The sequence below is a fragment of the Ursus americanus genome, chromosome 14 (genome assembly GCF_024610735.1).
Source record: "Ursus americanus isolate L20-20 chromosome 14, mUrsAme1.1.p, whole genome shotgun sequence".
NCBI lineage: Eukaryota > Metazoa > Chordata > Mammalia > Carnivora > Ursidae > Ursus > Ursus americanus.
In genome coordinates, this window is record NC_142140.1 from 39,424,362 (window position 1) to 39,436,350 (window position 11,989).

Genomic DNA, 11,989 nt, shown 5'->3' on the forward strand with positions numbered 1-11,989 from the left:
TGCCCAAGATCCGCTCCATGCTTTCCTTCTTGCCGTGCTTCTCAACTTTGCTCAAAGTCGCAGGACTCGGCTAGTGGAGGGGCCTCCGGCCGGAGGATTGAGTGGGAAATCAGCCACGGACTTACGCGGGCAGGGTCTGCACGGGACCCCGAGGGAGGGGGAAGGTGGGCACAGGCTCCTGACTTCTTATCACCCCTCATTTGGATTCCCCTCCTCTTCAGGATGGAGCGGGCCTCAGGGGACCGAGGGAGGGACCTGCGGGGACAGCCTGGGCCCTGGGAGCTTCGACTGGGCCTACTGCTGAGTGGTGAGAGGGCCTAGTGAAGGCCTGGGGTTTTGGGATGTGATGGTGGGTCCTGGGGAAGCCAGCCCTGGGGCTCCTGGGTGGGAGCGCAGCGGAACTGGCTGACCCACTGTTCCTAGTGCTGGCCACCGCCCTGGCCCAGGCCCTGGCCCCGGATGTGCCAGGCTGTTCGAGGGGAAGCTGCTACCCTGCCACAGGTGACCTGCTAGTGGGCCGTGCTGACAGACTGACTGCCTCATCCACCTGTGGCTTGCATGGCCCCCAGCCCTACTGCATCGTTAGTCACCTGCAGGTGCGGCTGGGTGGGATGGGGGTATTGGGGGGTAGGGGGTGCTGGCACTGCCTGAAACACTGACCCTGACCTTGACTCTGACCCAACCCAGGATGAGAAGAAGTGCTTCCTGTGTGACTCCCGGCGCCCCTTCTCTGCTAGAGACAACCCAAACAGCCATCGCATCCAGAATGTAGTTACCAGCTTTGCACCACAGCGCCGGGCAGCCTGGTGGCAGTCAGAGAATGGTGAGGCCGTGGATGGGGCATGGGGTGAGCAGGGTTGCCCACCAGTAGTCTCAAGTCCCTGACCTCCGACTCCTGCCCCAGGTGTCCCCGTGGTCACCATCCAGCTGGACTTGGAGGCTGAGTTTCATTTCACGCACCTCATTATGACCTTCAAGGTGCCCGCATGTCTGGGAGCCTGCTTGAATCACCCTGCTTGGCTCCCCATTGCCCCTGAACAGGGTCCCAGCTCCTTAGCCCAGCCTTGCTGAGCTCATAGGCTGTGTTCTGGCTGCATGGAAGGCTCCTTCGCCTCCCATACCTTCTGTTGCCTTCTGCCTCCAAGCCTTTGCCCATGCTGCCCCAACATGAGGCTGGGTCAGGTGCTGCCTCCCTGGGCCCCATGACCCCTGAGCCTTCCCCCTAGAAGTGGCTGCCTTCCCTGATTATTGCTTGGCTTCCAGTGGTCACCCCTGCCTGTCCATGAGCTGCTTAGGGGCAAGCCCCAGCTGGGCAGGGCTCTCTTGATGGGCTTGGGCTGGTCTTGAGTCCTGATGCTCACTGATCAGCCATGCCCCCCACCCAGACATTTCGTCCTGCTGCCATGCTGGTGGAGCGCTCAGCTGACTTTGGACGCACCTGGCATGTGTACCGGTATTTTTCCTATGACTGTGGGGCTGACTTTCCAGGAGTCCCACTGGCCCCCCCAAGGCACTGGGATGACATAGTCTGTGAGTCCCGCTACTCAGAGATTGAGCCATCCACCGAAGGCGAGGTGAGGGCTGGGGTCTGACGTAGGGCGGGGGGAGGGGGGATAATGGGCCTGAGGCAGGGTCCAGTGTCTCTAAAGGCTCCATGTCCCTCCAGGTCATCTATCGTGTGCTGGATCCTGCCATCCCTATCCCAGATCCCTATAGCCCACGGATCCAGAGTGAGTGTTCCTCTCTTAGAGCCTGGCACAGTCCCAGCGTCCGGCTGGTGACTATTGGGGCCTCAGTAGCTATTTTGGGTGCTTCTTAGGGCAGGTGCCAAGTCCAATTTAGCTCATACAGCAGTAGACAGGAGGTCTCCCAAGGTGACCTTGGCAGCTGCAGCCCCTGAGTGGGCAAGGGGCAACAAGAGCCTGCCTGGCCAGCTGGCTCCCAATCCTTTCCCCCCACTTAGACCTGCTAAAGATCACCAACCTACGGGTGAACCTGACACGGCTACATACACTGGGGGACAACCTGCTGGACCCACGGCGGGAGATCCGTGAGAAATACTATTACGCCCTCTACGAGCTGGTTGTGCGTGGCAACTGCTTCTGTTATGGACATGCCTCGCAGTGTGCACCCGCCCCAGGAGCTCCAGCCCATGCTGAGGGCATGGTGAGGACTTCAGCTGGCTGGAGTAGGGCTGGGGGCAGGAACAGGCCTGGCTGGACAGTGCTGACCACTTGCCTGCCCGCCTCCTAGGTTCATGGGGCCTGCGTCTGCAAACACAACACTCGTGGCCTCAACTGTGAGCAGTGTCAGGATTTCTATCATGACTTGCCCTGGCGTCCAGCCGAGGATGGCCACAGTCATGCCTGCAGGAGTGAGTGAGATCCTGGCCCCCATAGCCCCAGAACACTGTGGCCTGGCTGTGCCATGGGTAGAACTTAGAGCTGGCTGGTCAAGCGCCTAACACCCGGGCTATCTCCGAAAGTTATCCAGGCCTTAAGGGACTCCCTTAACCCTTTTCCACAGTCTGCTCTGGGCAGGGGCCCAGTACGATGCTGAAACCTTAAGTACCTGAGCCCCCACCCACAAATTCTGGCCTGTCGTCAGGGACCTGCACTGTCACTGGGACCCCTATTCCCCTTATCTTCAGGATATGGTTCCTCAACTGGCCTTTGTCCTGCCTTCCCCTCCCCCAAGAGTGTGAGTGCCATGGGCACGCCCACAGCTGCCACTTCGACATGGCCGCATACCTGGCATCTGGCAACATGAGTGGGGGTGTGTGTGACGGATGTCAGCACAATACAGCTGGGCGCCACTGTGAGCTCTGCCGACCCTTCTTCTACCGTGACCCAAGCAAGGACCTGCGGGACCCAGCTGTGTGCCGCTGTGAGGCTGGGTTTGGGCGTGGGAGAGGGAAGGCTGAGTCTGGGGTAGGAACTAGGAAGCCAGGCTGCTGTCCAGGTTGCAGGAGTTTGGGGTGGGGCGTGGGGGGTGGAGGGTGGAGCCAGGCTGGGAATCCAGCATGGGGGAGGCTTGGGAGATGCGTGGTGGTGGGCTAGTTGGGATAGGGTGACCCTGCGTCTCTTTTTGCCCTCAGCCTGTGATTGTGACCCCATGGGTTCCCAAGACGGTGGTCGCTGCGATCCCCATGATGATCCTGCTCTGGGGCTGGTTTCGGGCCAGTGTCGCTGCAAAGAACATGTGGTGGGCTCTCGCTGCCAGCAATGCCGTGATGGCTACTTTGGGCTCAGTGCCAGCGACCCTGCAGGCTGCCGGCGTATGTGCTTCTTGCCCTAGCTCCTGTACTGACCTTAACCCTTGACTTCTTACTTTCGACCCAATTCAACACCAGCACTGCCACAGCTCCCCAGAGTGTGTTGGGTCTCCTTCCCTGCAGGGTGTCAGTGTGATGCACGGGGCACAGTGCCTGGGACCACCTCCTGTGACCCCAACAGCGGAACCTGTTTCTGCAAGCGTCTAGTGACTGGACGTGGCTGTAACCGCTGCCTGGTGCGACTGAAGGGGCTTGGGGTTCTGGGGTCCTGCACTTATCCTCAGAGCACAGGGCTAGGGATTGGTGTCTATGCCCCCACGGGGTCGGTGCGGAGAGCTTAGGGTCCATTCCTGGCTGAGAGGCCTCAGGTCTGGGAGGCGAAGGGGGGAGCCATGGTCTAGGAACCGTGTTTTCACCAAGGGGTGGTAGAGGCTGAGAGCTGTCATTGGATTCCTGGATGGGTGGTGAGGGGGTCTGTTTCTAACGCCCAGCAACCTCCTCTCCCCTAGCCTGGTCACTGGGGCCTGAGCCATGACCTGCTTGGCTGCCGTCCGTGTGATTGCGACGTGGGTGGTGCCGTGGATCCCCAGTGAGTGCTGTATAAGGGGTCCCAGGAAGGGTGGGAAAAGATCGTGGGCAGGAGAAGGGGTCCTTCTTGAGTAACTGTGGGCTTCCCAGGTGCGATGAGGCCACAGGTCAGTGCCGCTGTCGCCAGCACATGGTGGGGCGACGCTGTGAGCAGGTGCAGCCCGGCTACTTCCGGCCCTTCCTTGACCACCTAACCTGGGAGGCTGAGGACACCCGAGGACAGGTAGGGGGCAACGTTGGAGGGCAGGGCTTGGGTGGGAGAGGTGGCGTTATGGGTGGCGCTTTGCCTGGGGAGGGTGTCTGGCCTTGGACAGGGCCTCAGCTGAGGAGCTGGGGTTTGAGGACAGGCTGTGGCAGAACTTACCTGAGTACCCACCCTGAGCTGTATCCCTCCCAGGTGCTGGATGTGGTGGAGCGCTTGGCGACCCCTAGTGGGACTCCATCCTGGACAGGCCGGGGCTTTGTTAGGCTGCAGGAAGGTCAGACACTGGAGTTTTTGGTGGCCGCTGTGCCGAGAGCCATGGACTACGACCTGCTGCTGCGCTTGGAGCCCCAGGTCAGACCCTGTGAAACCTGACCCAGAGCTGCCCCTCTGGATGTGGTAGTGCTTCCCTCACCATCCCCTCCCCCCAGGTCCCTGAGCAATGGGCAGAGATGGAAGTGACGGTGCAGCGCCCAGGGCCTGTGTCTGCGCATAGCCCGTGTGGGCATGTGCTGCCCAAGGATGACCACATTCCAGGGACTCTGCAGCCAGAAACCAGGTGAGGGTGCTAATGGTAGCGTCTGTAACGGTGGAGGGTTGTGGGCCAGCCCTGATTCCCTGCAGGGTACTCGGAAGACACCGCTGCTCATACCTCTGTCCCTTGCTTCGAGTGTCCCTCCTCCTGAGTGCTATTCACCAGGTGCTGCTAGGAATGGCACAGGTCAGAAGACGGAAGCAGAACAAGGCCTGCTGTCTTCGGGGGTCTAAGTTCCAGAGGCCTGTGGCAAGAATTAATGGGAAGCCATTAGTGTCATTATAGGGAATGCCCGCAGGGGGAAGGGAAGGCTTGAGAACATTCTGAGCAGCAATGTGACTCGTCTGATGATTGTTTCCTTCCGTTTTGGGTAGGATTTGTTTCAAGTATCTTTTGTCATCACCTTTTTTAAACTTTTTATCATGTAAGTATTCAAACAATACACAGAGGTGGAGAGACCAGCGTATAATGGGCCGTACCCATTATAGATGTTTTACCAACTGCGACGTGTATTTAACAAAGATCCCTCTACTTGCTGAGTGGAAAATAGACTTAAAGCTGGAAGCTGTTGAGTTAGCTGAGTGACAGTGGGTTGGACAGAGGTTTAGCAGTTGTTGTGGCAAGATGGTGAAGGTTCCAGAGGGTTCCAGCGGCAGAGCTGATGGCTTAGACATGGAGGAAGGGGAGAGAAAGTGGAAAATGACTCTAGCGTTTTGGCCTTGTTCATCTGGGTGAGGATTGGGCTCTTTACTGAGATAGAGACATAGGGAGAAGCAGTTCCGAGGTACTTAGGCATGGAGGAGAAGGTCAGTGGGTGGTTAGATTTCTGTGTCTGGAATTACTGGGAGGCCTCCAGCTGGAGATACAAATTTGGGGCTGATCACTAAGGAGATAGGTCTAAATGAAATGACCAGGGAAAGGAAGGGGGACCAGAACCAAACTTTGGGGTGTCTGAGGCCAGTAGAGAAGGAGGAGTTGGGGTGGGGGAAAATCAGAAGTGTGGACAGGGTTCCAGAAGGAGAGAGAAGAATGTCTCAGGAAGGAGGAAGCACTGCTTTCATCACATGCCGTTGAATGCTGGAGCAGACGGGAACAGAACAGAGGCTGCTGGGTTTGGCCACATGGAGGTCGATGGTGAGCTTGGTACAGGCTGTCCTCATGGCATGTTGGCATAAAAACTGCGTTGGCGTAGGAGGCTAGAGTGGAGGCAGTGACCACAGTCTAGTTTTCGGAATTTGTTGGGCAAGCAAATTTGTTGAAAGCAAAGATAAGGTAATGGCTAACGGAGACTCAGTGATTGAGGGAAGATGTTTTCAAGGGGGATAAAAGAACCCTAGCATGGTTTTGCAGGCTGATGGGAATGACCTAGGAAAGGCAGGGCCAGGTGGCAGAGGGGCGATGATGTCGTCTTGGTGAAGAAGAGCAGAGGTTGTAGGTCAAGGTTGGAGGAAGTGTGAGGAGGCTGTTGAAGAAAAATTGGCAGGTATTTGTGCCAGGGAGATGCTGTGCGGCTGCAAAGTTGTGGGTAGTGTTTTCAGAGATTGGTCTGCACAGGTATAGGAAACCCAGTGAGCCATGTTTGTGGGACTCGCCTGTATCAATTTTCTGTTGGGCTGTCCAGCTGTCTGTTGGCATGACCCAGCCCAAGTGTCTTTCTTGGCCAGTGGTTTGGTTGCAGGTGTGCGGGGTGGGGAAGCCTGGGGTGGCGGGTGTAGGGACCCTGGCTGAACCCCATACCTGTCTTTATCTCCCCCTAGGTATATGGTGTTTCCCAGACCTGTCTGCCTTGAGCCTGGCGTCTCCTACAAACTGCATCTGAAGCTGGTGCGAACAGGGGGACGTGCCCAGACAGAGGCTCCCTACTCCAGACCCAGCCTGCTCATTGACTCGGTGAGGAGCCCCTCTCCCCACTCTGACCAAGAAGGCAGGGTCTGTGGGATGGGACCTGTGGCGGGGGCCGGACAGGAGGGGCCCGTGACAGAAGAGGCAGGCCCATGGTGGTACTCGGTGCTCTGGCAGTCCCGATAGGGTCCTGGGTCTGGGCCTCACTCTTCCTTGCTCGTCGCTTCAGCTGGTGCTGCTGCCCCGTGTCCTGGTGCTGGAGATGTTTAGTGGGGGGGATGCTGCTGCCCTGGAGCGCCGTGCCACCTTTGAGCGCTACCGCTGCCATGAGGAGGGGCTGGTGCCCAGCAAGACCCCTCCCTCTGAGGCCTGCGCCCCCCTCCTCATCAGCCTGTCCACGCTACTCTACAACGGCGCCTTGCGTGAGTGTCTGTGCTGTGGGTAGGTGGGGCAGAGGTGCGGGGGCCCCAGGCTGACTCGGCCCTCTGCCCCTGCCCCACAGCCTGTCAGTGCGACCCCCAGGGCTCACTAAGTTCCGAGTGCAAACCCCACGGCGGCCAGTGCCTGTGTAAACCTGCGGTGGCGGGGCGCCGCTGTGACCTCTGTGCCCCCGGCTTCTACGGCTTTGGCCCCACGGGCTGTCAAGGTACCTGCCTGCCTTTCTTCTCTCTTATTCTCTCTCCTCCCCATGACTGTCCTCCTTCCTCCCTCTGACTGTGCTTCATCCTTTCTCTAACTCTGCCTTGGACCCCCTACTCCCAGCACCAGGGCACTGGAAGTTCTCTTCGATTCCCCGACTTTCCTACCCTGAGCCCACCTAGATTCCCTCCAACTGCTTCCCTGGCTCAGCCTCTGCCTTGCCCCCAGCCTGCCAGTGCAGCCCCGAGGGGTCACTCAGTGGCCTGTGTGAAGGGACCAGTGGGCAATGCCCCTGCCGAACTGGGGCCTTCGGGCTTCGCTGCGATCGCTGCCAGCGTGGCCAGTGGGGCTTCCCTAGATGCCAGCCGTGTGTCTGCAACGGGCATGCAGATGAGTGCGACACCCACACGGGCGCTTGCCTAGGCTGCCGTGATCACACAGGGGGTGAGCACTGTGAAAGGTGAGCCTGGAGCAGCTAGGAGTGGGTGGTGGGTGGGTGGGAAGGCGACTCCGGGATCACATATCTCTTCCTGTCGCTCCCTGAAGGTGCATTGCTGGCTTCCATGGGGACCCACGGCTACCATATGGGGGCCAGTGCCGGCCCTGTCCCTGCCCTGAAGGCCCTGGAAGCCGGCGGCACTTTGCTACTTCTTGCCACCGGGATGGCTACTCGCAGCAGATCATGTGCCAGTGTAGGGCAGGCTACACAGGTGAGTAGCTAGATAAGGTGCAGGCATGGGATCAGGGTGGGGCAGCTGAACTGAACACTCATGCCTTCCCCAACTGTGGGCAGGGCTGCGGTGCGATGCTTGTGCCCCTGGGTACTTTGGGGACCCGTCAAGGCCAGGTGGCCAGTGCCAACCGTGTGAGTGCAGTGGAAACATTGACCCCACGGACCCTGATGCCTGTGACCCCCGCACGGGGCAATGCCTGCGCTGCTTACACCACACGGAGGGGCCGCACTGTGCCCACTGCAAGCCTGGCTTCCATGGGCAGGCTGCCCGACAGAGCTGTCACCGTGAGTGTGGGATTGGGAGGGGATGGCTGGGGTCGGGCTCTGCTGCTCGGGCTCCCCTTGATTAATGTGCTTGACTGCCACAGGCTGCAGCTGCAACTTGCTGGGTACAGATCCCCAGCAGTGCCCATCCGCTGATCGCTGCAACTGTGACCCAAGCAGTGGGCAGTGCCCATGCCTCCCCAATGTCCAGGGCCCTAGCTGTGACCGCTGTGCCCCCAACTTCTGGAACCTTACCAGTGGCCATGGCTGCCAGCCCTGTGCCTGCCACCCAAGCCGAGCCAGAGGCCCCACCTGCAATGAGGTATTGGACCCTCCCGTGGGTCCCTGGGTGGATGGGACCAGCTGTCTGTCTCGAGTCTCAAGAGCTGAGCCTCTGATTGAGGCGCTGACCTCTGCCCTCTTCCCACTCTAGTTCACAGGGCAGTGCCACTGCCGTGCTGGCTTTGGTGGGCGAACCTGTTCAGAGTGCCAGGAGCTCCACTGGGGAGACCCTGGGTTGCAGTGCCGTGGTGAGAGAGCCAACAAGGCCAGGGTGGCTGGGGGACTTCCCAGGATGCCCCACTGCTACCCTAACTCTGTGGTCTGCCCTTTCCTGCAGCCTGTGATTGTGACCCTCGTGGAATAGACACACCTCAATGTCACCGCTCCACAGGGCACTGCAGCTGCCGCCCAGGCGTGTCAGGCGTGCGCTGTGACCAGTGTGCCCGTGGCTTCTCAGGGGTCTTTCCTGCTTGCCACCCATGCCACGCATGCTTCGGGGACTGGGACCGCGTGGTACAGGACTTGGCTGCCCGTACACGGCGCCTGGAGCAGCGGGTGCAGGAGCTGCAGCAGACGGGTGTGCTGGGTGCCTTTGAGAGCAGCTTCTGGCACATACAGGAGAAGCTGGGGACTGTGCAGGGCATTGTGGGTGCCCGCAACGCCTCAGCTGCCTCCACTGCACAGCTCGTGGAGGCCACAGAGGAGCTGCGGTGCGGATGGGCCTGAGAATACGTGGAGGGATGGGGCAGAGACCCAGTGGACCAGGGCTGAAGCTTCTCTAAACACCAACCCCCACCGGCACAGGCGTGAAATTGGAGAGGCCACTGAGCACCTGACCCAGCTGGAGGCAGAACTGACAGGTGTGCAGGACGAGAACTTCAATGCCAACCATGCACTGAGCGGTCTGGAGCGAGACGGGCTTGCCCTTAATCTCACACTGCGGCAGCTGGATCAGCATCTGGACCTGCTCAAGCATTCAAACTTCCTGGGTGAGCTGTTGGCCAACGAGGCAGGTCGACCAGGGTTGGGTGATTTTTTAAATTTTTTTTTAAGGGAGAGAGAGTGTGAGCAGGGAGGGGCAGAGGGAGAGGGGGAGAGAGAATCTTAAGCAGTTTCCACGCCTAGCGCAGAGCCCAACGTGGGGCTTGATTTCAGGACCCTGAGATCATGACCTCAGCCAAAATCAAGAGTCGGATGCTTCATCCAGGCGCCCCAGGTTAGGTGATCTTTAGCTGACTGCCAGCCTCTGTTCAATATAGGTGCCTATGACAGCATCCGCCACGCCCACAGTCTGTCTGCAGAGGCAGAACATCGTGCCAACACATCGGCCTTGACAGTGCCCAGCCCTGTGAGCAACTCAGCAGATACCCGGCATCGGACAGAGGTGCTGATGGGTGCCCACAGGGAGGACTTCAACCGCAAACACATGGCCAACCAGCGGGCACTAGGCGAGCTCTCTGCCCGTACCCATTCCCTGAGCCTGACAGCCATAAATGAACTGGTAAGGCACAGTGTAGGGTGGGACATGTGGCTGTGGCTGTTCCTTCCACAGGGCCCTGACTTGTTCTGTGCCCGGCAGGTGTGTGGACCCCCGGGGGATGCCCCCTGTGCTACAAGCCCTTGTGGGGGTGCTGGCTGTCTGGACGAGGACGGGCAGCCCCGCTGTGGGGGCCTCGGCTGCAGCGGGGCAGTAGCCATGGCGGACCTGGCACTGGGTCGGGCCCGGCACACACAGGCAGAGTTGCAGCGGGCACTGGCAGAAGGTGGTGGCATCCTCAGCCAGGTGGCTGAGACCCGTCGGCAGGCAGGCGAGGCACAGCAGCGGGCCCAGGCAGCCCTGGACAAGGCTAATGCTTCCAGGGGACAGGTGGAGAAGGCCAACCAAGAACTCCGGGAACTTATCCAGAGTGTGAAGGACTTCCTCAGCCGTGAGCCTCCCGTGTGGCCCAGGCCATGTGGTTGTTTTACCTGTGTCTGTGTTCATATTTGTGTCCCTGTGTTCATACTTGGGTCAGGGCCTGCACTGGACCTATGTTTGTGACCCCACGTCTAGTCCCTCAACCCTTGCCTATATGTGGTCCCGAAGTCCGTGACCCCGAGTCTGTGCCCACTTAGAGTTCCTGTCCTTGTAGTTACATCACTATGCCTATTAACAAACCCATATTCCATGTGTGGTCCCACACCCCAAGATTATGTTCGATGCCTGTGCTGGAGAATCTGTGTGCCTGAGCCCTTGCCTGTGTCCCCATAGAGGAGGGGGCTGATCCTGATAGCATTGAGATGGTGGCCACACGAGTGCTAGAGCTCTCCATCCCAGCATCACCTGAGCAGATTCAGCACCTGGCAGGCGAGATTGCAGAGAGGGTCCGGAGCCTGGCGGATGTGGACACAATCCTGGCGCGTACTGTGGGAGATGTGCGTCGGGCAGAGCAGCTGCTACAAGATGCACAGCGGGCAAGGTCTGATCGTGACCCAGGCCCCTATCCTTGGCACCTGGTCCTGATACTTATAGTTCCTGATTCCCTCTCTTCCTCAGGAGCCGGGCCGAGGGGGAGAAACAGAAGGCAGAAACAGTACAGGCAGCACTGGAGGAAGCCCAGAGGGCACAGGGTGCTGCTCAGGGTGCCATCCAGGGGGCAGTAGTTGACACACAGGACACGGAAAGGACCCTGCACCAGGTGTGGTCTCTCTGGAACATCAGTGGGGCAAGATTATGGGCACGCACCCATAGACCTGTTTAACCCTGGGTCCACCCGTGACAGGTGCAGGAGAAGATGGCAGGTGCGGAGCAGGCACTGAGCTCTGCAGGCGAGCGGGCTCAGCAATTGGATGGTCTCCTGGAGGCTCTGAAATTGAAACGAGCAGGGAATAGCCTGGCAGCCTCTAGTGCTGAAGAAACAGCAGGCAGTGCCCAGGGTCGTGCTCAGGAAGCTGAGCAGGTGGGTTGAGGCAGAGCCAGCTGGTGGGGGTTGGGGTAGAGGCTAGGCCTCCACTGGGCCACTGCGCTGACTTTGCCCTCTCTATCCCCAGCTGCTGCAGGGCCCACTAGGCGACCAGTACCAGACAGTGAAGGCCCTGGCTGAGCGCAAGGCCCAGGGCGTGCTGGCTGCACAGGCGCGGGCAGAGCAACTTCGGGATGAGGCTCGAGGCTTGTTGCAGGCTGCTCAGGACAAGCTGCAAAGGCTGCAAGGTGAGGACTGGGGTGGGTGGAACGCCACAGGGGTGGGGCTGTGGGAGAAGGACCCTACAGCTGAGACCTGCCCCTCCTAGAGCTGGAGGGGACCTATGAGGAGAACGAGCGGGCACTGGAAGGCAAAGCAGCCCAGCTGGACGGGTTGGAGGCCAGGATGCGTAGTGTGCTTCAAGCCATCAACTTGCAGGTCCAGATCTACAACACCTGCCAGTGACCCCTGCGGGATTCCTACCCCAGCCCCCAGCCCCGCCCCGCCCCGCCCCCGTTACTGCCTCTGCATGGAAAAGTTCCCAGCCTGACCAGGCCCCCAATAAACTGCTGTGAATTCCCACTGTGTAGTCTGGACTCTGATTTGGGGAGGGCGAGGTCTCTGGGCGGAACTTCAGGGTGCCACCAACAGGGCCAGGGCGAGGCCAAGGCACCGGAGCCCCGCCTCC

At 59.7% G+C, this 11,989-nt stretch overlaps 1 protein-coding gene across 2 annotated transcripts; it reads left to right on the top strand.

The window, feature by feature from the left end:
- Window positions 1–22: 22 nt before the first annotated feature.
- On the top strand, window positions 23–11,883 carry LOC123779916 (laminin subunit beta-2). Of its 2 annotated transcripts, none has more exons than XM_045778612.2 (33): window positions 23–134; window positions 222–307; window positions 424–596; window positions 688–823; window positions 905–978; window positions 1,386–1,574; window positions 1,667–1,730; window positions 1,964–2,166; window positions 2,254–2,374; window positions 2,698–2,886; window positions 3,098–3,277; window positions 3,398–3,510; window positions 3,784–3,863; window positions 3,953–4,085; window positions 4,260–4,418; window positions 4,496–4,623; window positions 6,357–6,489; window positions 6,671–6,863; window positions 6,944–7,087; window positions 7,309–7,540; window positions 7,627–7,790; window positions 7,874–8,098; window positions 8,182–8,399; window positions 8,511–8,607; window positions 8,697–9,069; window positions 9,164–9,348; window positions 9,619–9,860; window positions 9,939–10,287; window positions 10,611–10,818; window positions 10,896–11,037; window positions 11,122–11,298; window positions 11,390–11,549; window positions 11,630–11,883. In XM_045778612.2, exons 2-33 carry the CDS (start codon window positions 223–225, stop codon window positions 11,764–11,766), a joined length of 5,406 nt encoding a protein of 1,801 aa, XP_045634568.1. In that variant the 5' UTR covers window positions 23–134; window position 222; the 3' UTR covers window positions 11,767–11,883. The 2 variants fall into 2 exon arrangements, with proteins under 2 accessions (XP_045634568.1, XP_087723177.1); XM_087867051.1 differs by having other exon boundaries at window positions 60–125.
- The last annotated feature ends 106 nt before the right edge of the window (window positions 11,884–11,989 follow it).

What these genes read in the sequence shown, in the direction of transcription:
- LOC123779916 (XM_045778612.2), top strand. Translation starts at nt 223, where the DNA reads ATGGAGCGGGCCTCAGGGGACCGAGGGAGGGACCTGCGGGGACAGCCT. An exon ending in ACCTCATTATGACCTTCAAG is followed by an intron (nt 979 to 1,385) that starts GTGCCCGCATGT and finishes CCCCCCACCCAG; the next exon opens with ACATTTCGTCCTGCTGCCAT. An exon ending in GGACCCAGCTGTGTGCCGCT is followed by an intron (nt 2,887 to 3,097) that starts GTGAGGCTGGGT and finishes TTTTGCCCTCAG; the next exon opens with CCTGTGATTGTGACCCCATG.